Source organism: Perissodus microlepis, chromosome 14, assembly GCF_051167445.1.
Source record: "Perissodus microlepis isolate ML-2025 ecotype Zambia chromosome 14, ASM5116744v1, whole genome shotgun sequence".
Lineage (NCBI taxonomy): Eukaryota > Metazoa > Chordata > Actinopteri > Cichliformes > Cichlidae > Perissodus > Perissodus microlepis.
Window position 1 is genome coordinate 18,052,032 of NC_140474.1, and position 27,940 is coordinate 18,079,971.

A 27,940-nucleotide genomic window follows, 5' to 3' on the forward strand; every position below is an offset into this window, starting at 1 on the left:
GAGCTCATGTAGACAGAAGGAGCACACAAACATGGAACCATAATGTGTCTGTACAGTTAAGGTGCTTGTTTAATTTTTGCAGCAGTGAATATGATGATCTTAAAACTTTAAAGTGTCATTTGAGTGGTCACATAGATGAGGGTTTGACTGTAACATGTCCCTTTGATGGATGTTCTAAGACATTCAATGTAAAGTCATCCTTTTTAACGCATATTTCCAGATACCATAAAGGGTGGGATGTTACCAAGATAGCCCCAGTTCATATATGTGAACTAACAGAACGGTCTTTCCAAGGTGAAGGATCACATGTAGAACCTGAAGAACCTAGAACAAAGTGATAATTTCTGCAGTGATCAAGTGAAAGACAACTTCACAGAGAGTCTTGCTCAGTTTTACTTGGGTTTACAGGCAAAATATTTGGTTCCAGCCTCCACAATAACAGAAATAGCAAATGAAATGAGAACTATAAGTGATATTCAACAGGAATATACTGTGGATGCACTAGCCTGTGAACTGGGGCAGTATGGTGTTCCAAAGGAGACTGTAACATCTCTTGGGAATAGTATATACGAGCAGAGCCCTATGCACAAGGCATTACATGAAAAGGGTCATTTAACTACGCAACACAAGAGGCTGAAATATTACAAGTCACACTATGACTATGTTGAACCTGTTGAAGTCTTTCTTGGACGCAATCGCAGTGGCCAGAAGAGGCACTATCATTACATCCCAATACTGGAAACCCTCAAAGTAATTCTGAAACAGCAAGGTTTAGATCAGCACAGTCCTAGTTCAAATTCTGAAGATGATGTACTGTGTGATGTCACTGATGGGTGGGCCATCAAATCCAATGCCATGTTTTCCTCAGACCCAGACAGTTTAAAGGTAATGCTCTTTCAGGATGCTTTTGAGGTGGCTAATCCACTCGGATCTGCCAAGACAAAGCATAAAGTATTGGCTGTCTACTTCACACTTGGAAATTTTCATCCACACCAATGATCAACTGTTGATCAGATACAGTTGGCATTACTCTGTGTAGAGAAAGATTGCAAATACTTTGGAATGGATAAGATTTTCAATAAGCTAGTGTCAGACTTGTGTGAGCTGGAGGAAAGGGGCATATCTTTCAATGGAAAAATATATAAAGGCACTGTTGCGTGCATAATGGGCGATAATCTGGGCTCCCACATGATTGGTGGCTTTACAGAAAATTTCAGCACAGCTCAATATTTCTGCAGATACTGTTTGGCAACAAAAAGTGAATTTCAGTCGAACCCTCTCACAGTTTTCACTCATAGAAATCCAGCTGATCATAATGAGACTGTGCGGTTTCTGGAAAGTAACGATGAAGTACACACTCATCACGGTGTTAAATGTGACAGTGTTTTCAACAAACTGTCCAACTTTCATGTGTGTCAGCCAGGCTTACCAGCTTGTTTAGCTCATGATCTGTTTGAGGGGGTAGTAGATTATGATTTGGCATTGTTTTTGCAGTTCTTAATCAGAACACAAAAGTGGTTCAGTTATGAGGTTCTTAATGAAAGAATCAAATCATTTCCTGGTGAAAGCAGCGACAAGCTAAACACTATTCCCACTACAGGAGCCAGGCTTGGAGGACATGCAGCCCAAAACAGGTGGCTTTTAAAATTCTTGCCTGTTTTGGTGCATGACACAATTGAAGATGCTGATAATGAAGTATGGGGACTTGTACTACTTCTGAGGGAGCTTGTTGAATTTGTCTGTGCACCTCGGCTCTCAGAGTTGCAGATTGCTTTCATGAAGGGACTGATTGAACTGTATGTGGAATTGAGGCAAGAGCTGTTTCCAAGAGTTCAACTTAGACCAAAACACCACTATCTGCTTCACTATGCACACTTGACTTTACAATTTGGCCCACTCATATATACTTGGACAATGCGCTTTGAATCAAAACATTCTTATTTTAAAAGGTGCATTAGGGCAAGTAAGAACTTCATAAATGTAACCAAGTCTCTGGCTGAACGGCACCAGTTGCTTCAGGCTTATCAGTCTTGTGGTACCTTGTTTCGTTCCCAGGTTCATGTCTCAGACTCAACACGGTTCTATCCAGAGCTCTATGACCAGAACATAAAGACAGTGGTTGGAGAATTTGATTTGAACTCAAGTAACTCAGTTGTCACAGAGAGTGTGCAGGTTAAAGGCACTACATATGCAAATGGAATGCTGGTCTTACTGAGCTACGCAAAAGGACTACTGCAGTTAGGACAAATAGCAAGCATTTTTGTAAAAAATGAAACTACTGTCCTACTTTTGCTTCGAGGGAAAACTGCCAGCTGGATACCTGAGCTTGGACTCTATGAACTTGATGAAAATGCTTCTGACCTGTTCAGTTGCCATGATTTGAACAAACTTGATGATTATCATCCACTTTATTCTTACCAGAGAGGTACTCGGTGGCTCATTCCTCTTAAACACACACCAACATGGAACTTGTGAAAAACTATGTCAAGAAAGCAATGCCATCGCTCAGTAGCGATCAGATGGATACACTCATGGCTAAACTGGAGGAATTAGGAGTTCTCTCTGTAGATGACCTGAGCCTTGTGGACCCGGAGGACATTAAAGACACTCTGCTATTCATTCAGTGCAAAAGATTCGTCAGAGCTGTCAAAGCATTGGAAGCAGGTGAGTTTTTGCCCCTCTGTTTTAATGCAAGTTTTCTGAAACTACAAAGGTTTATTCCAAAAATGCAAAAAAAAAGTTGCCATCAGCTGTACATGGCAATAATTACTCTATAATTGGTTTTCATAATTAGGTCCATTTGTATTCCTGGTTGACCCAAACTGGACATTGAGGACCAATGTATTAATTTATTTGCAACAATTGTGATGTGTTTAATTTATGGAGATGTTTGTCATGTCATCCATAGATTCACAAACTCCACCGCAGTTCACCCGGCCTGGCCCCTCATCAACACCTGAACCACAGAGGTTTCAGCTGCCCTCAACACCACCTGAGACAGCCGACTCCCCATCCCAAGACACATATTCTGTACCATGGCACAAATTTCCCTCAAAAGTCATGGATGAGTTGCGTGAAAAAAAGTACATAATGGGGAAAGACAGACGAGAGATGGTTCGGATCGTCGCTGAAGATTACCTCCATAAACACCCAGGAAGACCTGGTAGACAAAAGCTGAGGGAACTCGCCAGTATGATTGTAGGACAATATCCTGCCTCCTTCAAGCTGACAGAGCCGTTTGGAAACAAACCTTTTGCAAAAGATGGTTCTGAAACTCTCTTTCGTCAGCTGGAACACAGAATTGAAAATATGAAGAGGCCACAAAGCTCACTGAAGAGGCAAGCAGGGGGTGAAAATTCAACAAAGAAAAGGCCCAGGAATTCAGATCTGTATGGATGTGTGGCGTGGGATCCAATCATTGAGGGGGCCGTGTGTAGAGAAGACCTGCTGTCTAAACGAGATGAGTTGAAACGTGCCTTTCAAACCCAGGATCTTCAGGTGGGTCTGCAATCATCCATTACAGATACAGAAAGCTTTATTAATCCTCGAAGGGCAATTCGGTTCCTACAGTCCACCATCTAGACATACAACCATTCACACAGCAATAGTATATAGCAGGAGTAATGCGATAAGGTCTGGGTCCAAGTACAATTTAGGACACATTGTGAAATTGTAGATCGTCTGTAGATCACTATGCCCATAGTCAATTGAAATTGATACCCTGTTTTATTATTTTAATTGGTTAGTTTGACTAACTGTTCGACTGTTTGTCTAACTGCCTCATATCTTTAGGAGTCATCTGTTCGAAAATTGATGACTGAAACATATCCCATTCAGCGTGAAATCCTCAACGATGATGATACCACTATTGCCGTTGTAAAGGACGAGTGGCCGTTCCTGTTTGAAGTTCCTCACCTGTTTGATCATGCATCTAAACTCCTTGGCTTCTCTGTACAAAACAAGCTGGCACAGGTGTGTTGTTATTGTTATTATTATGATTGTGCTGTGCTGCTCCATATGGAGATAATTTTGTCTTTATTAATCAATCAAAAAAAGATTTGCAACCAAAAAGAGAGTTGAGACCAAAAAAGATAAACTGGCAACCAATCAAATAGAATAACTTGGATGAACAATCAAATGGAATAGATTTGAGACCAAAAATCAGGAAGTGACAACCAAAAAAGCAGGACATTTGAGATCAAAACAGAACAGGTTGCAAATGAAAATGAAATAATTCATTTTTATTTTTATTTTTTTCAAAATTCTCTCCATAGCTCCAAACGAAAATGAGTGTTAGTCTTATGTACTTGTACAAAATTAACACCTTGAACCTTGAACAGGAACTTTCCAATAAAAGAAAAGGGGATCAATGACTTCCTTGACTCCAAAGGGATGAAGACGGGCGAAGGTCCAATACAGCTCATCTGTGGCATTTCAAAATACTTCAAGGAAGACTCTTATAAACTCTTCCACAAAAAAGAGGTAGATGTTGTAGATTTTAAACTGTGTGCAAGATTATTATTTGCATCCAGTGGTGAACCAAGTAACCAACCACAGTAGGAAGTATAGATTCCCCTAATTGTGCTGCTGATATTCTCTATAAACTCTCTATCTATAAACTATTTACATTAATGTTTGTGCATAATGGCTACCTCTGTCTGATGAAGACACTAGCAGATAGTCAATTTGCCAGCAGGTTTGTGTGCACTGGAAACATTAATTCAGGTATCATGTCTGTCACCAAAACAGATCTCTGCAGATCCTGAAGTCGAACTCCCAGTGACCCCATGCATCCTAATCAGAGGTTTGTAGTTAAATCTTTTTTTGTATCCCAGCAAGCTGTTGTTAGCTGTTGTTATAAGCTGTTGTTGTGTCATATTTATTAAAGAAATGTTTTGCTTGCCTTAAAATATAGGATTTTTTTTTTTTGTAAATGGTACATGGTTTTTATCTGTGTTTAAGGTGACCAGCAATTCAAGATTGCTGTTGATGGGTTACTTGTCAATGACCACATCACCTCTCCCATTGTGGCCTTGAGCTACGTCTTCTCCATGTTTTATGTCTGCAACGTCCAATACCCACCGGAGATGGCTTTTACTCTCGAATTCATGCAAAGGTAAGCACTCATTGTTTGGAAATACTTTGTAAATGTGACTTTGCCGTGCCTTTCTGCACCTGACCTGCTTTTTGTCAATCTACACTAAACCCGTTTGTCTGAGATGTACAAGCTCAAAATGTGTCGCCACATGCTGTGAGCTTTTAGATCAGCTGTTATTGGCTTATGATCCCCCTGAATATGGATTTGTTCGGAGATTTTGTAGCTCCCTGTTGAAGACTATTGTTGGAATAAATGTGTCATATCTTTTTAAAGGGCAGGTAACATGCTTTTTGCTTTAAATAGTGTCCTAAGTCAATCAATAACAAAACAAACATAACATGATTCTAGTTGGGAAATGGAGCAAAAACATATTTTTCTCAGAATGGTTTGTTGACACAAAATTCGTTTGAGCTATCTCTTTAAAACCATTAGCACCTGAGACCAGGTTATGTCAGTGGTGGTCAAACCTTTTCATGTCAAAGACACACAAACTGAAATTTATTTGGCTGCAGACCCCAAACTCAAAATATGTTGTTCCAGGGACCCCCCCCCCGAAGGAAAGACTAAACATATTAATTTAAAAAATACTACATAGTGGATTCATGCCCAAATGTTAATACTTGTACTGATGTGTAACGTGCACTGAATGTCACAGTTTCTCCACTCCATGTTTGAATAACCCCCAGGACAGTCCGTGTTCAAATGTGCTGTTACACCTTTTGATAGGACAATGTCAACTGTGTTTTCTATCCCCTTCTGTGTTCTGTGCATTTATAATATCCCTGCATACACATTGAGGATGCATGCTGTCATGTGTTGGTGATAAGCAGACTTCTCGCCCTTGCAAACATTTCTGTATATGCGCAGTGTGAATGCATGTGTCTTGAAAAGACAAAGGAAGAGATAAGCTTAGCCACTGGCACCAGCACCACAACAACATTGGGTTCTAGACAGATGGTCAACTAGAATGATAGAGAGGTTCACACATAGGGGCATATTGAAGAAAACAAATGTAGGATTTTATTGAACTGCTCCACTCCTGTCAAGCCACACTACACGTGCAAACTTTGTCTGCATATCACTATTGTTTTTTTTTTTTTCCTCAGAGTTTTCTTTGGGGTCAATCCTGAGCGAGGCTCCAAGGCAGAGAAGAAGGGGAAGAAACGGCACTTCATTCCTCCACAGGTGTGCAAGCTGGTTTCTCAGCTGAAGGAATTTGAATGCAAGCAGAAGGAATCTGAATGGGCCATTTGAGCTGTTCTCAGAGCTCAGAAAATACCTTTTTGGACTGAATGTACACACACACACACACACACACACACACAAACACACACACACACACACACAAAGGCAAATCCAAAAACATGGGGCTTGGGAGTAGAAATACAGATTTTTACAGTATTAGGTGAGTTCAGATGTTTTAACTAGATGCCCACAACACACATGCTGCAGTTTCAAATCCCCCATGTTAAGGGGGAGGGAAGGTGGGCGATATTTGTCATTCCAGTTAAGCTTTTCCTGTCATTGTGGAGTTGGAGGTGTAAGTTTTAATTTTTTTTTAGTTTTAAGTTGTTTTAAGAGTTTTAAAAATCTCTTTATGGCATGTTGCACAGTCATCCTTCTAAGGTCATGGTTGTTATTGCTGCACTGATGTTTTATAGAAAAGTTGTATAATGTAATACTTCTAATGTTCTATTTGTTTTTTGTAGAAAGGTCAGCCACTGGTTGCAGAGCTCTGCCTGTCGGTGTGATATGTGGAGTTGGAGGTGTAGGTTTCTGCATCCTCCTGGAGGGGGCTCCTCATTTTGCACTGACAGGTGAGACAGCAACAGCAATGCTGGCAGTTTTATTGTCTTATTTTGTCATTGTCTTTAACAAATCAATTTGTTATTAATGCCTGTCAGCCTGTGGATGCTAAAAAGTTGCTAGATTTGGCATCTCCCTGTTAAAGGACATGGCTGTACGTCTTTGAGAGAACAGCTGGTTTATGTATGTAAAATTTCTCTGAATGTGAAGGTGATGTTCTGAATGTTTTAATGGTTGTAATGTAAATATTGCAAATCATTCACCACAAAAAGTGAAATCACTTTAAAGCACTGGCAGCTGTTAAAGGAAATAAATAATTGCTGTGATTCTACATTTGTGCTTTATTGATGGTAAACGGTATAGAGAATGGTACAGAATTAAACATTTTAGGATGACTGAAGTGTCCGTAAATGGTATGGATTGAGTACTTAAATAATACGGAATATTCCATTTTAGGTTTGATGGAACTGTCCGTAAATGGTAAAGAAAAAGTCAGGTAAATCTACGGAAATATCTGTTATAGGGTTTACGGAATTGTCTGTGCAATAACGCCGAAATTTATGGAAAATACGGAATTTTCCATTTTAGGTTTGACGGAAATGTCCGTCAATGGTACAGAAAAACTCGGGTAAATCTACAGAAATATCCGTTTTAAGGTTTACGGAAGTGCCCGTACAATAACGGAAAAAGTGCTGGTAATTAATTACCAGCACTTTTTCCGTTTTATAACGGAATTTTTTTTAACAGTGTGGGCATATGATCAATAAAAATGCCAATGATAGCCTCATATACAACTTCACAGCTGGGTGACTTTGGTGTTAAGTTATAGAAACATAAAAAAAAATCACACAAAACCATAAATCAACCAATCAAAGCAAGCTAACAAAGCTGCATGTTAAATTAAGTTTTTTGTCATTGGAGTGGTGTTTTTAATGGACAGCTTTAGTCACTTAAGACAAAACACGGACTCTCATGAAGGCTCAGTAAAAATTCTTGTTTTCTGTTGCAGTCAACAACAGTACATTTTGCCTGCATGCTAGAAAAAGCAGTGTAGCGTTAGCAACATGCCCACCCCATCACTTTCACCTCACCTCAGAAGAGAGGGACGATTGAGGGACGATGATTATGGTTATGTTTAACTGGGGTTTCATATTTTTACAGTTTTTATATTTCATGATATGGGACCTTTATCATTTTGGAAGTATGCTTATTTGCTCTTAGATCTTAATTACTAAGAAAGAAACAGTCGTCTTAATAATCAAACTCCTATAGAAATACAACTCAGTTTCATAATTTTGGTTTTTGCTGGTGTAATAAATCTCATCTGTTTCCCTTGATAAGGCTAAGATACACTAAATTCCCTGGCTCTTCTTTAAGATATTATTTTAGATACTTTATGGTGTATATGTATCATTTTAACTCCCAGTTTATTGATGTACAGTCAGCACAATCTGCAGTTAAATGTCAACTGTGAATAAAATCAAGCATGAATAATCACCTTTACTAGCGCTGCTTTCCGCACTGTAGCTGCTCAGATATATTTGAAGGAAAGGTTTAGTCTTCTGAGATGACATGACAACAAAAAAAGGTGAAAGCTGCATTTCCAGAGCATTGTGTATTCAGACTGCAACTGCAGCACTCAACACAAGTGATGAATTACCTTGAACAGCAACTATTTTTCATTCGGTTGCCTTAGTCAGACTTGGGGATTGCTAACAGCGGTAGAAATACTTTAATATATTGTTTCTGGCTCATCCCTTTGTTGTTCTTTTTTTTCTGAAATGATGCAATGCTCAACCATCTTTGGCCATCATGAAGACTGATGTTGAGCTTGAACGAAAGTATAAATGATGTCAGCTACTCATGAGAGTAAAGAGTGCATTTCACAGCCACAACAAAGGAATTATGTCATCCCCCTCTTGACCCAGACATGGTGATATGCATCCATTGACACTGTATTCTTACTCTTTTACCCATGCACAGCACACAAAACTTTATTTCAAATATTTATTTCCACTTGTCAGTTTGTCACACATAGATACCACGGTTTAGTGGCAAACCATGGCGCCCACAAATATCTAGTTTCCCAATGACTCGTAACACAGCGTGCCCTTTAAAGAAAAAGAAATATCCAAAAATGAGATCTGTAGCAGATGCACAGAGGCATCAAACCATCTCAAAATTGCGTTTTAAATAACTAAACATGAATAACAACAATGAAAAGAATAACACACAGTAATAACAAGTAAATTCAGTCAGTGTTCATTACTAAAGAATAAGCTGGAGTGTTGTTTACGCTTCATTTTGATCTCATCTTCAGACATGAACTCCCTTTTCCCACCTGTTCATTAGGACTGAGGCTATTCAAACAGTGGCACATAGCGAGTCAGTCCGGTAGCTCTGTGTGTGCGTATATACTCTAAATATAAAATGAGATCATCACTCCAACTCCAAACACTGTAGTTGTAATAGTTGTATAGATGTATTGCGGTAGCTATTATTTCAGTTTCACCCCATTCTTGCTCAGCAAAGGCCCCAGGGAGTGGCTTCAGGAGCTGGGTTGCACATATCCACATGATTATACCTGGAAGCTGCAAAGTCCACATACTAGTCATTAGTTTTAATGGAACAACTCCTCTGCAGCAGAGCTTGGTGTTGCTTCCAGTAAACAACTCAAACTGCAGATCAGTCCTAGGAATAACAGAGAAGCTTTTGAATAATGACCAGTCAGTTATGAGTGTATTCGTATACACACAGTGAGCGGTGATATTCATGTGGCACTTCACACGGTATCTTAACTTCATTTATTGGAGATCTTTTGCAATTTATTGTTAAACATGCATTTCAAGTAGAGGAGCAGTGTAGCATGCATCACATTTCTATTGCGGTCATATAATCACAATAAATGCATTAAGAAAAACTATGTACAGCAAATAATAATAATAATAGCATTAGTAATTATAATAGATATTTATTTATAAAATTGCTAAAATGCAGATATTGGCATGGCCGCATCATACAGCAAGTAAATTATACCGTGTCTTTCAGACAATCAGTGAATCTAATCAGTGAATTGTTTTCAATTTTAACACTGCAATGAACACTGACTCGATATCTTTAAGATTTGCAGAAAACATCTATGATTAAAACATAAAGTACACATACAATAAATAGCAGTTTGCATGTGTGTGGTATACACAGATGGCTCCTTACATGACAAGCACAATGATGTCAGAGAACAATGTCATTTTTTTTCCTCTCTCCATAAAACAGGTCATCGTTACAGACATTTCTTGTTTTACATTCAGTGATTTGGAGAACGGGACTCCACACGAAATTTAACATATAGATCCAAGACGCCTTTCAAGAAGACAAAGCCAAAGCCAGTTTTTTTTGTTTTTTCTCAGTCACTTAACTAACTTTAAATGAGCAGATCGCAGTTTCCCCATGTGGTGTATTTTCCTTAAGAGGATGAGGTATTTGCCACAGGATATGCTTTCATTCATCACCTCTCCTTCAGTCTGATCAGATAAATGACGTTGCAGCTCAGCAGTGCAAGATCTTAATGAATGCCTTTCTGAACTCAACATTAAAGGTGGTGTATATGATGGGATTTACAGCACTATTCACATAGCCCAGCCAGGTGAAAGCGTTATACATCTCAGCAGGAACCTTGCATTTGGTGCAGTGGGTGTTCAAGATATGTGTGATGAAAAACGGCAGCCAGCATATAATGAATACACCTGAGGAAAGAAAAAAAAAATTAGGTATTAGAATAAGACACAGAGAATGAGGAAATAAAGCCCAAATATGGGTGGCCCTACTGAGGAGTTGGATTCTAAAGTATCAGTACAATTTCTTTTTGTTGCATCACTGTCTGACTTGTTTTTCAAACTCTTTTTTTAGGTCCTACTGAAAAAATTGATTGAAATGAAAACAAAAACAAATGTAAAGACAGCCAAATACCTATGATAGAGCAGTGGGGAAAAAAAGATATGTACATTGCAAAAATAACTTGAGGTAAATTAAAACAAAAACGGATTTGTTAGCTTTCCCAGTGGTTTCGTGCTGTGAATGCCACACGCTCCTTTGCATGTTCAAAGATAACATTTGGTTCTAGAAATGCTTAATTTTCCAGTGTCACTTCAACTTTGATGTGCAGAATCACATAAAACAGCTTTTAATTGAGCTTGTATTCACTTTTATGACTTCTTTTAAAATCAAATGAATAATTTAAAAATTACTAATAAAAAGGGGACTAACTTACCAAGGACGATGGCTAACATCTGGGTAGCCTTCTTTTCCTTTTGCTGGGAGATCTTTCTCTTGCTCATGGTTTTCACAGAAGTCTGAGTCTTGCCATTAGGTAAGGCCTGTGTCTGGAAGGCTTTGGCTACGATGGGCGCCGGATCGCCTAAGGTCTCCTTGGCAGGATCGCCATTCTTTTCTGCTTTCTGGCCCTCCTTTTGGGGCGTGGGGGGTGTCGAGATGGGGCTAGCGCTGGCCTTGTTGGGCATCAATAGCTGATGGCTCGTGGCTGGAGTGTCTCCAAGAGCACCTTGTATCTGCTGCTTCTGCTTCACACTGCTTCCACTGTTATTCAGCTCATCCAGCTCCAGATCTTCTCCCTCATTGACCACATCTTTGATGAATATCTGAATGAAGACAAATTTAGTAAAGGTTCATTCAGATAGGGGGTAGTGAGTATAAAACTTTTCTTTATTTAACTTTGAATTTTAAAATTACATTTATTCTAGCAGATGGGGAAAACTTCAAAGTGACATCTTTTGAAATCTCTGTAGGCAAAACCTTTTTTTCCATCAATTAAACTTTTAGGGGAAAGCATAAAAACAAAAGAACAAAAATGTATACACACCACTTTCTTCTTGTTGACAGGAAAACTCCCATTAGTTTTAACAATCATGGTGCACAGCCTCACATCCTCTGGATGAGTGCACTTATCCTGAAATGAAAACAGCTGTGTCAGGCAAGGAGAGAGTACAATGTCAAAGCAACTGACAAAAGGGCCGTCTAAGCATGGGGGAACAGGTCCCGCTTCCTACACGGTCAAATGAGGCTACACTGAGCACGGAAAGGCTGTTTAGCAGCACGCTGATCTGCAGCTTCTATACCCGCTGAAAATCCAATCCATCAATGTGACCATGTAATATATTGTTGTGTGAAATAATTTCACCAACCTTAATTTGATAATTAAGATAAGAAGTGAAAAATTATGCTCCGTTACCCCATAAAGATTATAGCTATCTGTCAATATGCTGCCATATATTGACCAAAACCACAGCACGAAGCCATGCATAAACATGAGTAATGTACTGCACTGGATCGAGAGTGTTGCTTACTTTCTGTACAGACATCAATAAGTTGTGCTATGACAGGAAAATCAATACCCAGAAAAGCAAAAGGTCATTTGAGGGCCATGACAATTAGTTTTGCATGTCACATTTTTTTCTTAAATTACACATTTTACAGGGAAATGTGTCATTTAAGATTCAAATTTGTGTCCTGGATTAAACCTGATATTAAATATCTTATTTTCATGTAAAAACTAAAACAGCTAAAAAGCCTTTTCTAGCAGAGTCTTGCTCAATTCAACCCCTTATCTTAATCCATTGTGTATTCAAAGAAAATCAATCGCAGTCTGTGTTTTTATTTTAATAATGTGTTGCTCTGTAATACAATGTCTGCTTGTAAAACCAACAAGAATAGCTGGACTGAAAAAATGTATTGCAGTTCTCTAAAGAAACAAACAAAATCAAACAGCAAATGATGCCTTTTGTGATGTTTTTTAGTTGAATGTATTATTCTAAAATATTAAGACAGTACAGAAAGATAAAGGAGCTTTGGTAAAATAAATATGCAAATGAAGCCATAAAAACACGAGCCAGCTATAGCAGCTCACCTTTAGTGAGGTGGCCATATCAGGGTCAGCAGCCTGAGAGACACGCTGCTTTGGTTTTGTGTTGACGCGTTTTCTGCGCTTCCTCAGGACCACATAAATTTGGACATAAACGAGCAGAGTGATGATGAAGGGTACATAAAAGGACACAATGGAAGAGTACACCACAAAGGCTGGATTGGCGATCACACAGAGAGACTCATCACGAGTAGCTGTGGAGATAAGCACAATGTGAATTAAGACTGCGTGTTCTCTTTCTCCCAAGACTTGCTGCTTTTGTGCATGTGTGTGTGTTTAATCTTATTTGACTTCCACTTTTAAAAGTCTGTAAAACCAGAATTTGGAACCTTAGATTTGCTTGAACCAATAATTGCTTTTCGATTGCAAGTAGATCCAAAAATGTCACCACTTCTACATTCCCCTCACTCTGAGGTTATTTACACAGCACTCTTTCTACCTCACCTCCACTCACATTAACCGTACTCCCACTTCTCACTGCCCATGTGGACTGCCTTATAGCTGTGGAGCCAAATGCAGAGATCATATCACCCCAGTTTTGGACTCTGCAAGGGTTGTTTGTTAAGTTTAGATTTTAATAATTTACTAGATGAATTGCCCTCATTTTTAAAATTCCCTAAAAACTAGTTTAGAAACTGAGGCGATGCTTCTCTGGGCTTGTATTTCCAGCTTTTTGGACAAACCAAAACCAAAAATTATAAAGAAAATTGCAGCATTTCAAGTTAAACCTGTCCAACTGTCACGCTGAAGGCTGTGGCTAGAAGGCTAGAGAAAGTAGTCTATTTAGGGAGGACTTCACCAATTTTATACATAGAATTATCTTTCCACTAACAAGGTTCAAGACAGATGCAGGAAGTCTTCAGTAGTTGCTATCAGAGAAATGTAGGATCCAGTATTTTTAAAGCTCAGTTCACACTCTGGGCTAGAAGTCTGGCTATCTGTTGCTTCACTTTTCTCCATTTTTAAATGTCTTTTGAACTGCTAAACTTCACAGAAGTCAATTACTAAATTGCTAGGGACATCTTTTATTGAAGTGTTGAATCACTGAACCCAGAGATTCAACTGCAATTTAGATGGTTAGCAGTGATCTTGTTCACAGTTACATACACAGGCACACAAAGCTGTGTTAGCATTTAAATATAAGCTGAGCTGCTTATTTTGTTTTTCATTCATGCTTTCTACCAAATATTCCGACTCGATCTGCAGTCAGCGTTTATTTCTCAGGGTTTGAGTCTGAGCTGAACCAGCATTAAATGGAGGACTCAAAGGGATGAGTGGAGCTTCAAACTGACAGGCCCCTGGAGTTGGTCAACAACAAGGTGACGCCTCGTAAAAAGCACTTAATCAAAACTGCTTTACTAGTGATCCTCCTTTAAGCCCCTGTTCCTTGGAAGAAACCAACCTAAAGGCCAAAGGCTCACTAAAAGTAGATACACACGGGTATGAAGGAGTTCTTTACCGGCACAAATAGCTCCATAGAAAATTTACAGTGCAGTATTGTAGCTGTAACTGGGTGCTGACACAGATGGTCTGCTTAAGTACAATGGCAAACGTCTGTTACCTCTGCTATCACTCTGTCTTGCACCATCACAAAAGCATTTCTGATTCACAGACTGAAGATCATGTGTGTATTGTACTCTCTCTTACCTGTGTTATTTAGGCCAAACAACAGGGGACAGGATATGGCGAAAGACAGTACCCAAACCACAGAGATCATCACAGTGACCCGTCTCCTGGAACTGTAGCGGGTATTGTACAGCATTGGCATTGCAACTGCCGTGTAGCTGTAAGGGGTAAAGGAAACATAGTTGTCATAGTTATAATTGGTGAAAAACATGGCACATTTTTATAGTTGTACATAGTGAGTAAAGCAGTTTTGAAATATTTATATACACACATATGCTTTTAATAAAATTTCATTTTATTGTATTTTTTTTTCATTAAGTGATCACACCACTTCTATTTCCAGTTCTCTTTCTCCATCAGTTGAAATTTTTAGCTCAAAGCACAACAGAGAGCATGAAGCCAGAAAAGGGTGAAACAAGAAATGCTGCCTGTCATTTTTAATCAAATCCTTTTCCAAGATGGACTGGCCTGTGGAAACAGGTGCTGTAAGCTGCAGTTCCAATAAAATGAGATACTAGTAGGAAGGCTGTTTTAACCCCAGTCTCTTGCAGGAAAGGCCTTATCATTTAACCCTGATACATTAGTTAACCTTATTAGTGAGCTTGCAGTAATCACTAGAAAATGCCCAGCTTTCTCATTCATTGATTTTCTTTTTGGTTTTGAAGTGTTTTACTCAGAAAGTCAGCTTAGGAAAGCCTTTAAGAGCGCATGACTGAGTGTCTTTGTGACAGAAAATCAGTGGTTACTGACTACCAATCTAATGTCTACGATGATATTGGCAGAGATTTCTTCCAGTAAAAGTTTTTCCTCCTATGAGCAAGAAGCCAACGGCTTGCTCGTAGGGGATTTTTGTAACGTTACCTTACAATTTTTTTGGTGGCTGGTGGAAAGCACAGGTTAGGAAGGTGGTTGCAAAGAAGTTGAAATGTAATAAGCGTCAGACAGTTCAATAACAGTTGTTAGTATTATTTTTTTTGGCATACCTGACATGAATCATTCAAACAATAATAACCGTTTTAAGTGTTCCCCCCCCTATTTTTGAGCTGTTGATGGCGTTCATCAGTGTAGTTAGCACAATTGCTTCAGAACATTGAGCACGGCGATATGACTCACTCAGTGAACATGTAATAATCACCACACCTTTGATTAATAGCTCACTTAGTATTAATTAAGCCCTTTGGCTATTTGTGCCAGTGGCAGCCTCGCAGAAACCCACGCAGCCTGCGTACAAAAGACCTGTCATTTCAAGCTTACACACAAAAATAGGACCAGTGTGCATCAGGTCAATAGTCTGAAAACTTGTGAGACACTATCAAGCTCTAGCGAAATATGTAGCCACTAAATAAGCACCTGCGCTAAGGTAAAGCAGCTCAAACACCTGGAGACATGGATGCATGTTTTCTTCCAACCTTTTTTTTGTCATGTGCTTCATATTACATTAATAAGATTGTTCTGGGGAGCTGTAGTTTTAGGTAATTGTGCAAACCATTTATGTAAACAGACATTAGTTTTTCTCACAGTAATTGAAGCAACGTGCTGTATATAAACACATTCAAATAACGCTAAATTAATTTATTCTATTGCATATTATGACTCACTGAGAGCATTATTACAGAGAAGTGTTTTCAGCCATAAAACCGCCTGCTTTTTGGCGAGCATAATTGGAGATTGGAGTCCACGCGTACATACGTATTACCTCCTACACATAAGCAGTTTTGTCTTAGTCCCATTAGTCTTCTGCTTCTAAAGAGGAAGTGAGTGGTTAAATTGATTGGCCATTGTTGGAGGGCGCCCCAACTCCAATTGCAATTAATCTAGTCATCCTTCTAACAAGAGTGAATACTTACATTTGCACACAGAAATAGACCCCATAATTTCATCACACCCCAATTTGCTCCACATTAGAGAATAAGAACAAAGTTAGCACAGCAGGAAGCAATCCTTTGATGTATAAATTACTGTGCTGCCTAGAGCTGGAAACATATTTATCTATGACTGTTATATGAATCTTTGCAAATAAATCGCCATCATGTGAGTGGATCCTTAACTGTGCCAAAGCCAGGTGAAGTGATTCTTGATTCTGTCACAGTGATTCACATATCTGGTATTCACAAATATGCAGCAAACAAGCACAGGCCATATCACTGATATCTAAATGTAAATTCAGGTGAGATTCCTCTCTAGTGTGCTTGAAACATTCATTTACATACAAAAACAACGATATACGATCACATTGTTCAGATTAATAAGATTTTCTCCACATACAAGTCATCTGTATTCTAATTCACTCACCTCAATAAGAGCTGAAAATGTGACCAGGGTGAATATTTATTACTACACTAAAGTGAAAGCCCGTGTGGAGTTATGAGATTATTGTGTTTGTTTACTAGTCAGCAAGACTATGCGATATCTACCAAGTGTAATTATAGGACCATAGGTGGAAAGGCGCAACACTGGCAAAAGAAGAACCCATTTAATTTTGCTGTGGATGCAGATCACTTCTTTAAAATGGAGAAATAAATCAGTGTCACTGGATATGCTCCTTTAACGTATCTTTATATTAATCGTGAAAGAATTAAATTAAATTAAATGAAGATAGAAGAGAATAGATGGATGGAAAATGTGGTAAATATATCCTTGATATTCCCATGAACAGCCTTCAAGTGTAAGTTTCAAAAAATTACATAAAGTTTAATCACAGCACTATCGTTAAACAGTTTTTTTTAAATCACAGAACAAAATGAGAGAATTTAGTTTTTAAAGAATCCAGGTTTATTGACAAGACAAGAAGCAGTGTTCTTGCACTGTTATGTTGAATTAAACAGAGACTATTGATTTTAAGCAGTTCCGATCAATATTTAAACAATGAATCAAACTACTGTGTACGTAATGGGCGTTCAGAAAGACTGTATCTGAGCAGATAGTTAAAAACTGATGCTAGAAAAATATAACACTGAAGTGCTACGTTTAAGCTATTTTGACTTTGTTAAAATAATCTGTATTAATTCTTTATTATATCAATATTTCATGTTGTTATAATATTGATGCATATGCTGTTTGTAACACATACTATGTAATATGCAATCATTAATCTGAATTATGAGGAAAAGAATGCCTCTGGCTCAGTTTAATATTCAAAACTGACCCTTTTGTTTTATTTAATACTTTCATCTAAATCTTAATTTTACACCCTTTTTGCATGTGAGAGGCTCTTTGATATTTTGATCATCATTACATCTTTACAGGAGGACAATTTATGTGAGTAACATAAAAATTCAAACTTTGTTTTACTACTGACACTTATTTAGGATATATGAGAGAATTATGTAAAATGAATGCTTAATAACCTATACTCATTGAAACTTTCTTGCTTATAGTACATCATTTAGCATTCAGATTTACACAATTATATCACATAGCTTTAATACTGATAGTCAAAGCTTTACAGTGTACTTTTAGATGTTTGTAAGCTACTTTAATTGAGATACTGTAATTAATCTAAAGTGATATTATTCACTGTTATTTTTAAATTGCACTTTTTATTAATGTATCGAATATCTTTAATAATGGCATTATTAAGCTGCTGTGTAAATGTAGTTGCCACCTCTACTAAAGAAACCTTCAAATATGACTCAGGTCTGTGGAACATTTCAGCATCCCTCAGCTCACTCTTTTAGTTTTCCACTAGTTATTATTTTGATGCATTCCTTGCTCTATGTGGTCTCGGCTGCAGCAAAAACCTTTTTAAGCAAATATGCTCTATAAACCTGACTGTTTGCTACAAGTTTAGTTCTAAACCACAGTCAAAGTCCTCCGCTCTTAGATTATTTTAAGGATTTTTGCAGCTAATTTGGTTGAAAAGCCAGCAAGCTCTGCAGTCTAAATGACTATGTAGATTGTTTGCTTTGTCTGCACTCTCTCGCAGAAAATATGTCGTTTGTAAATTGCATAAAAAACAAATGACTAATGATTCAGGATGACAACTTTCAAGGAAAGACAGAAAACAAATTTGCATTTAATGTATATGTTTTTTTAAATAATAAAATTTACGCAATAAGTATAGTAAAAATTGATTATATATAAAGTTTATCTTTATTCTAGCATTTTGACATTTTAGTGTGTCATTATTATATGTTAATGGAACCACTTAGACCTATTATAACATAGTGTACACAAACCTATTTCCCCAAAAATATGGGTTGCTGAATAGTATGAATGATGTGGTGAAGAAAATGCCAAATGTTAAAACTGAGTTTTAAAAAATTTCACAAACTTTAGGTCAGGGGCATGTTTAGCATTGTGTTATGTTATGTTAGCATTTAGAAACTAAGTGGTGCCTTTATCATACTTGGGATTCCAAGAAACACCCTGTGTTGTGAGGCAGGTCTAGACTACAGGGGGACAAGTCACACATTACACTGGCCAGACTGCATGCATGGCATTACTGGAACTTGATCACAGGATTTAATATTCATAACCCCAGCTCCAAAATGTAAATACAAACTGATAAACCCATATTCCATTCACAACAGATTATAGAAAAAAAAAAATCATGATTTTAAAACAAAAAAAGGTTAATTTTTATTTGATGGCAGAAGTAGTTCTCTAAAAAGTCGTTACAGGGCCATGTTTACCACAATTTAATTCAATTCAATTCAATTAAATTTTATTTATATAGCGCCAAATCACAACAAAAGTCGCCTCAAGGCGCTTCATAGATACAGAGAAAAACCCAACAATCATATGACCCCCTATGAGCAAGCACTTTGGCGACAGTGGGAAGGAAAAACTCCCTTTTAACAGGAAGAAACCTCCGGCAGAACCAGGCTCAGGGAGGGGCGGCCATCTGCTGCGACCGGTTGGGGTGAGAGAAGGAAGACAGGATAAAAGACATGCTGTGGAAGAGAGACAGAGGTTAATAACAGATATGATTCAATGCAGAGAGGTCTATTAATACATAGTGAGTGAGAAAGGTGACTGGAAAGGAAAAACTCAATGCATCTTGGGAATCCCCCGGCAGCCTACGTCTATTGCAGCATAACTAAGGGAGGATTCAGGGTCACCTGGTCCAGCCCTAACTATATGCTTTAGCAAAAAGGAAAGTTTTAAGCCTAATCTTAAAAGTAGAGATAGTTTCTGTCTCCCGAATCCAAACTGGAAGCTGGTTCCACAGAAGAGGGGCCTGAAAACTGAAGGCTCTGCCTCCCATTCTACTTTTAAATACTCTAGGAACAACAAGTAGGCCTGCAGAGCGAGAGCGAAGTGCTCTAATAGGGTGATATGGTACTACAAGGTCATTAAGATAAGATGGGGCCTGATTATTTAAGACCTTGTATGTGAGGAGCAGGATTTTGAATTCAATTCTGGATTTAACAGGAAGCCAATGAAGGGAAGCCAAAACAGGAGAAATATGCTCTCTCCTTCTAGTCCCTGTCAGTACTCTTGCTGCAGCATTTTGGATTAGCTGAAGGCTTTTCAGTGAGTTTTTTGGACATCCTAATAATAATGAATTACAGTAGTCCAGCCTGGAAGTAATAAATGCATGAACTAGTTTTTCAGCGTCACTCTGAGACAGGATATTTCTAATTTTAGAGATGTTGCGCAAATGGAAGAAAGCAGTCTTACATATTTGTTTAATATGTGCGTTGAAGGACATGTCCTGGTCAAAAATGACTCCAAGGTTCCTCACAGCGTTACTGGAGGCCAAGGTAATGCCATCCAGAGTATGAATCTGGTTAGATACCATATTTCTAAGATTTTCAGGGCCGAGTACAATAACCTCAGTTTTATCTGAATTAAGAAGCAGAAAGTTAGCGGCCATCCAGGTCTTTATGTCTTTAAGACATTCCTGCAGTTTAACTAATTGGTGTGTGTTATCTGGCTTCATGGACAGATAGAGCTGGGTGTCATCTGCATAGCAGTGAAAATGTATGCTATGTCTTCTAATGATGCTGCCTAAGGGAAGCATGTATAATGTAAACAGAATTGGTCCTAGCACTGAACCCTGTGGAACTCCATAATTAACCTCAGTGTGTGAAGAGGACTCTCCATTTACATGCACAAATTGGAGTCTATTAGATAGATATGATACAAACCACTGCAGTGGTTTGTATCATAACCACCTGTAATACCTGTAATACCTGTGTACCTGTAATACCTACAGCATGTTCTAATCGCTCTAATAGGATATTATGGTCGACAATTTAGAGTCCTCTATTCATTTAACAACAGTCTGTAAATGTCTGGGAACTGAGGGGGGCTGCTGCTGGACTTCTTTGTCCTATTTTTTGTTTCATGATGTGCCAAATATTTTCAGTTGGTGAAAGATCTGGTCTGCTGACAGGCTGTTTCAGCACTCGGACTCTTACATAACAAAGCCATGCTGTTGTAATATTAGCGGCATGCTTTTTAACACTGTCCTACAAAAATATGAAAGGCCGTTCCTGAAAAAGTGACGTCTGTTTTGCTCTATATGTTGCACTGATGGTGCCTTTCTACACCTGCAATCAGCCATTTCTACATGCACTAATGCACCCCTATACCATCAGCGATGCAGGCTTAACAACAAGGATGGTCTCTCTCCCGCTCCTGTAGTGTGGATGATGTGGCATTCATATTTTCCAAAAAATATAAGAAATTTCGATTTGTCTGACCACAGAACCGTTTCCCTCTTTGCTTCAGTCCATTTTAAATGAGCTTTGGGTCACAGAAGATGGCAGCATTTATGGATCATGAAACTTATACAACTTCTTCTTATAGACAATATTATCTGGAAGTGTTCCGGAGCCCATGCAGGAATTCTTATGACAGGATGATTCCTGTTTTATTGCACTGTCATCTGAGGATCTTAAGATCACAGGCATCCAGTGTTGATTCTCGGCCTTGTCCATCGCAACTTTTTTGTAAATGGTGTTTGGTGTTTACTCAGCAGTTAACTAAAAATTAACAACTAACCCAAAACACCAGCTGACAAGTCATCACATTGACTTAACCCTTTATAGCATGACCTATGAAATAACTGCCAGGAAATTCAAATTTTCTGAACCATTTATTGAGCTTATTGAACCATCTAACAAATCTGCTTAATAAAATTGATTAAATTACATTTAAATGTCCTTTAATTTGCTACATCTGACATTAAAAAATGCTTAAAAATACATCGTGCAATTTATTTAGGTTTTTCAGGATTTAAAAAATTACACTGATTATGCAGAAATCCCCAAACCACACAAAAAACTATATGTATTAAACATGACACACTAGGCATTAAGATGTTTATTTCAAACAATATTTATTTGAGAAATTGGGTTCAGCAAATATTTATTTATTTATTTATTTTTTTCTTAAAGACTTAATTAATTAAAACTCTTTTTTTAATTTGGTGTATATTTATATTACAAAATGTATTTATTTTTACATATTCAATTAAGAATTAATTATTCAAGATGAAATCCTTTTCAGTGATTTGCTCATTTTTGTACCCGGTAGTTAAACCTTTGCTAAAGTTCATCTATTTTTAAAAATTTTAACCCTGGCATATGTCTATGAAAAGGTTGCTGCTGACAGTGTGCAGGCACCCACAAATATGCTATTAGATTTCACTCTCCACTGCACCTGTCTTACAGGTGGTCCTTGGATAATGCACTCATTTTAGTTCCAAAATTGCATCAATATGCCATATTGATGTGCATACATATTTCTGTCCTGAACATCTGGTGGCTGGTAATCAGGATTGCAGATAAACAGAAACTGAATGTGTTGTTATGGTGTATTCCTGGCTTAAAAATCTCATTTTGTTTGTTAATAGCTGTGTGTGCTTTGATGGTCATGCAGTTAAAAGACACCAGTTTTCTGTTTCATATTATTCAGCAGGTAAAGATTTCCATCGGAAATCCATGCTGGAATCATAACAGGCTAAACAATCTGCGAGGTGGCAAACTCACCGATCAATGCTGATGGCACAGAGATTGAGGATGCTGGCTGTACACATCATCACATCCAGAGTGACAAAGATGTCACAGTGGATCTTGCTAAAGCGCCACTCTCCCACCACCTAGGAGAGGAAAACATCCACAAATGACAGTTAACTGCCAGAGTCAACAGAAAAAAGTCAATATGCTAGCAATGGAAGCTTCTTGGCAGAAATAATGTGTTTGTGTTCAGCAATAAAAAGCAAACCTGACACTAAAGCCTTCTTGCATAATTTCCCATATCATTTCAAACTTGGCAACACAAAGAGAGAAGCAAAGGAACAAAACTGAGACATAAGAGGAAAGAATGGATGACTGAATTATGAATGAGTAAGTATAAAAAAAGCATCCGTTCTATCACATGAAGAGATTTCTTGCTGTCATAAACATTTTGCAAGAGCTCCAAATCCAAATAATATGTCAGTTTCTTTTTTATGAAGAATTTTACAAGTGACTTGTTGAAATTTGACAGTTTATCTTATCTCTCCACTTACAGTGGTAAGAAGTAAAAGCTTCGAAAACATATAGACATCCTCCTTAGACAAGACAAGTATTCTTTACCATGTATCCTACTCTTTAGCTCGAGGAAGCGTTTGATCAAAGACGAGATCGAAACCTGTTTGAATTCATGCCACCGTTGCTCTCAGCTGTATGATCTAAGCTCATGATGAAACCAACATCAGTGATGTTGTGACAGGTCTGAAGCCGCCCAGCTTGTCTGACACTGAAGCCTGCCTGTTTCCTCCCACAGCTCTATCAAGGGTAAGTGAGATGTGTTTGTTCAGGGGCAACTCCTGCCTGGCTGATTAAGCTTTGTCCTGTGGATGTGTCTTCATAAAACTAAGCTCCCATCATTAAAGAGCTGTAAGTTTTTGCTGGTGTCTACAAGGTCGTTATAGCCAGTTTTCTGTTGCCCTGAAAACTGATTTCACCTCTCCTCTCTTCTCTTTTCCACAATTTTCCAACCTTTAACTCTTGACATTTCTCTTCACTGTGGCTAAGCACCACTATGATAGTATGCTTTCATTTTGACTGTTTCTCTCTTTGCTATCATCCTTTTGCTCCTTGCACTTGACTTTTATTTTTCAGTCAAAGCTACTCCAACACACCCGTACAAGTTCCCGTACTGCTGGAGCCGCGAACAAATTTTAGTGTTAAAATTTAAAAGGCCCACAAGAGCTGAAAGCCATTTCATGTCCTTGTGGCTGCAACAGAGGTCTGTTCAGTCTATGTAGCGAAACACCTTTTGTGGATATTAAACAGCTTTTTACAAGACAGTCATAATAAATGCATGTGTGCCAAAACTGGCATGATCCCCTGTCAGGAAACATCGATCTGTCCTTCTCAGTTATCCCACCGTTTGAATTTTTCTGTTAAAGTGAAGATGACTTTAATCTTTTGAAGTTAAATTATGACACATCATCATTTTATGCTGTGAAATATTTATATAGATTTTTGTCATTATAAGTGCTTCAGTTGAAAACGTTGCGTTATGAGGTCTTTACTTTTGTGCGATTTATTCAAATCTGTTCATTTTGAGTCATTTGTGCCAAATTTGAAGATATTACCTCAGCATGTTCAGAAATATTTCATTCATGAGAATGGGATGATTAACCCAATGGCATTATGCTTCTGTCAACAAATGAAAAATGTAGGCAGTAAAAGGGTAGAAATTATGACAAGTTTACTAATGTTGTCCATCAGCAACACACAACAGTGCTATTATATTATTAAATTTTAATGATGGGTTTATTTGTTTCTCCTTAAATCCTGCACTTCACTTCATTATTGAAATTAATTGACTGCATCTTTGTTTGCAAATTAGTAGATTGTTTGAAGAACTTTCCATTCCCATAATGGGTTTTCTTGTAATACTGCAGTGTCATTTTTATTTGCCAAGCTCATTTTTTTTGTGAATTGTCATCTATAATTCATATTATGCATATCACTTATGCATATGCATATCACTTAGAGGGTATTGGCATTTGATTTCAATCTACAATGCTGGGAAAAAGTAGAAATAAGGATGTTATATGAGATACATCATTTACTAGTCTGGCAAATGAATTCTCATTTGTCAACTGGAGAAAGGATTAGCTGATTTGGATTTAAATGAGTCATTCTTTTGACAGTCAAAATAATGTGCTGTTTTATTAATTCTTATCTTTTATTAGTGTTTTATAACTAAAAAGAAGGAAAATGTATTATTTTAAAAATGCTATTTTTGCTCAGCAGGGTGGAGCATCAGTATCTGTGTTTTACTGACAGAAGTGCTACATGTCTTTGAACAGCAATGTAATGCTTTTCTTCCCACCTTTACTACAATTAACAATTTTTGTGCATGGTTTGACTTGTGGTGTCTACCTTGCAAAGCAGCTTGATTCTTATTGTAAGATTCATAAGATCAGGTTTTGAGCTACAAGACTTCTGGAATAATGTCCTTTGGGCAGGAAAGAGCAAAGTGGAGATATCTGGCTATAAATCTGGCTTTAATACACACTACCACATTTGGTGTAAACACAGCATAAACACATCAGCGCAAACACCTCATACCAGGTGTCAAGCACAGTGATGGATGGTGATTTGGGCTTGTTTTGCAGCTACAGGATCCAGGGACTTTGCAGTCATTGAGTTGACTATGAACATCTCTGTATATCAAAGCATTGTAGAGCCAAATCTAAGTCTATCAGTCAGAGAGTTAAAGCTTTGCCAAAATATTGTCATGCAACAGGACAATGATTCCAAGCACAGAGGTGAGTCTACAATGGAATTAGTAAAAAAGGATGTTACAATGGCCGAGTCAAAGTCCAGAACTCAACCCGACTGAAACCTGTGCATAATAAAAAATTCCTGCAAACTTAATTGAACTGAAACAACACTGTAAATAAGAGAGAGCTGAAATTCCTCCTGCATTGGGTGACAGACTGAGACTGAGACTAAAGTCATACAGAAAATTTGATTACTGCAAATTATTGCTGCTACAAGCTACAGGATCATGGAGCGTACTTAGTTTTTCGCAACATGCTTCTGCATTTTGGCTTAGTTTTTAGATAAAAAAAATAATGAAACAGTCTAATATGTTATGTGTTGTAATTCATCTAGGTTTGTGTTCAACTCATTTGAATTCTATAAAAACTTGACAATTGTTTATTATGTCCTGATATGTAAAACAAGACTTCCTTTTATCATGACTGTATTCAGGTATGCTTGAAGTAGTACAAAGAAACTCAGTGAGTACCACAAAAACATCCCCCACACCATTACACCAGCAGCAGCAGTAGCAGCCTGAACTCCTGATATGATGTTGTTTACACCAAATTCTGATCCTACCAAAAATAAAAAAAGGCAATAATTTTCCAACTTTGATGAATGGTAATAATTTTAGCCTTGTTTTTTTGTTCTTATATGACAAGAGTGGCACCTGGTGTGCTCTTCTGCTTCTGTAGCCCATCTGCTTCAAGGTTCAATGTGTTATGCATTCAGAGATGCTCTTCTGCATACTATGGTTGTAATGAGTGTCTGTTTGAGACACCATTGCCTTAAGCTGGGAACAGGCTGGCAATTCTCCTCTGACCTCTGGTATTAAGCAGATTTTTAAATATAGAACTGACTTTGTCTTTTAGGATCTTTGCAAATCCTACACATGGTCAAGTGGAAAAATCCCAGTATTTTAAGTTTCTGATATGCTTAGACTTTTAACAACAAACATGCCACATTCAAATCATTTAAATTGCTTTCTTTCCCATTCTGATGCTCAGTTTGACATAAAGCAGGTTGTATTGACCATGTCTACTTCCCTGAATGCATTGAGCTGCTCCCATGTGATGGCTGATTCGATTATTTCCAATTACAAGCAGCTGAACTTCTGTACCTTAAAAAGTGGCTGATGAGTGTGATACATTAAAGTAAATCAGAAAATTTCCAAAAAGATTCTCATGCCCATCCAAATAATTGAATTCAGGTGTTTGGATCACTTTAATGATCACTGGTGTATTACATCAAGCACCTAGGCATGCAGACAGCATCTACAAACATTTTCGAATGAATGTTTCGCCCATAGCAGCTCAGTAAATTCCAACATAGTAATGTGATAGGATGTGCAACAAGTCCAGTTTAGAAATTTCCTCACAACTAAATATAAGTCAACTCTTATTGGTATTATGACAACAACAACAGCAACTCAGCCATGAAGTGGTAGGCCAGCTAAAATCACAGAGCGGGGTCAGTAGATGCTGAGGTGCATAGTGTGCAGAGATCATCAAATTTCTACAGAATCAGTAGCTACAGATCTCCAAATTTTATGTGGCTTTCAGATTACCTCAATTCAATTTATTTATATAGAACTAAATCACAACAACAGTCTCCTCAAGGGGCTCATCAGAACAGCTGTATCCACATTATGAAATGCGATGCAGCGTCTGATGCAGTTGGGTTAAAACTGGACTCTAGAGGAATGGAGACATGTTATCTTGAGCGATGAATCATGCTTCCCCGTCTGGCAATCTGATGGAGGAGTCTGGGTTTGGAAGTTGTCATGAGAATGGTATCTATCTCACGGCATTGTGCCAAGTAAAAGTTTGTTGGTGTGGTGTGGGGTTGGTTTTCAGGAGTTGTGCTGGGCCCCTTAGTTCTAGTGAAAGGAACACTTTAATCTTCAGCATACCAAGACATTTTGCACATGTTCCTAACTTTGTGGAAACAGTTTGGAGGTGGCCCCTTGATTTTCCAACATGACTGCGCACCAGTGCACAAAGAAAGGAAGGGACCATAAAGACATGGATGAGCGAGTTTGGTGTGGAAGAACTTGACTGGCCTACACAGTCCTGACCTCAACCTGATATAACACCTTTGGGATAAATTAGAGCAGACACTGCGAGCAAGGCCTTCTCGTCCAACAACAGTCTGACCTCACAAATATGCTTCTAGAAGAATAGTAAAAAATTCCTTGTGGAAAGCCTTCGTAGGAGAGTTGACACTGTTGTCTGCAAAGGATGGGTAGATGTCATTTAAACCATGAAGAATAAGAATAGGATGTTATTCTAGTTCACATGTAAGTGAAGGCAGGCAAGGGAAAACTTTTGGCAATATAGTGTACGTAAATAGGCAAATACCCAATAAATACATACATGAATAAATAATCATATTGGTAAAAATGGAAATTTGACTCTGTAATGTACACATGTAGAGCTTTAATACAAAAATGGGGTTATGTCACTTATCAGTCAGATGAGATTTTTCCCTGAAAATGTCAAAAGAAGTAAATACAACAGTAGGGCTGGGCGATATGGCCTAAAATTCATATCGCGATATAATTTGAAGCACGTGCGGTAACGATATATATCACGATATATTCTTTTCTTCTGTATAACGTATTTTCCACACTAAAAATCCTTTAATTTTCTCAAAAATCGAGAGTGTTCCTTATGTATGAATTCTGGTTGTGGTTTCTGCGTGCAGAAATCTGTTAAAAAATGTTTTAGTACAGCTTTGGTAAGACGCACTGCT

At 37.9% G+C, this 27,940-nt stretch overlaps 2 protein-coding genes across 2 annotated transcripts in view; one reads left to right on the forward strand and one right to left on the reverse strand.

Annotated features, from left to right (window-relative positions):
- The first annotated feature begins 1,012 nt into the window (after positions 1-1,012).
- Positions 1,013-7,323, forward strand: LOC146373792 (uncharacterized). Its single transcript, XM_084949710.1, has 7 exons — positions 1,013-2,664; positions 2,909-3,498; positions 3,793-3,974; positions 4,341-4,482; positions 4,750-4,804; positions 4,963-5,116; positions 6,205-7,323. The coding sequence occupies exons 1-7, from the start codon at positions 2,463-2,465 to the stop codon at positions 6,350-6,352; spliced, it is 1,473 nt and encodes a 490-aa protein (XP_084805836.1). The 5' UTR covers positions 1,013-2,462; the 3' UTR covers positions 6,353-7,323.
- A 1,574-nt stretch (positions 7,324-8,897) lies between these two features.
- The window catches only part of drd2a (dopamine receptor D2a), a 55,241-nt gene continuing 36,198 nt past the window's right edge, over positions 8,898-27,940 (reverse strand). Inside the window, exons 3-8 of the mRNA XM_084950632.1 lie at positions 22,409-22,518; positions 14,487-14,623; positions 12,825-13,033; positions 11,781-11,867; positions 11,172-11,559; positions 8,898-10,647 (exon numbers count right to left, since the gene is read on the reverse strand). Coding sequence (XP_084806758.1) covers positions 10,451-10,647; positions 11,172-11,559; positions 11,781-11,867; positions 12,825-13,033; positions 14,487-14,623; positions 22,409-22,518 — 1,128 coding nt within the window. The 3' untranslated portion in view covers positions 8,898-10,450. The remainder of the gene's footprint in view (positions 10,648-11,171; positions 11,560-11,780; positions 11,868-12,824; positions 13,034-14,486; positions 14,624-22,408; positions 22,519-27,940) is intronic.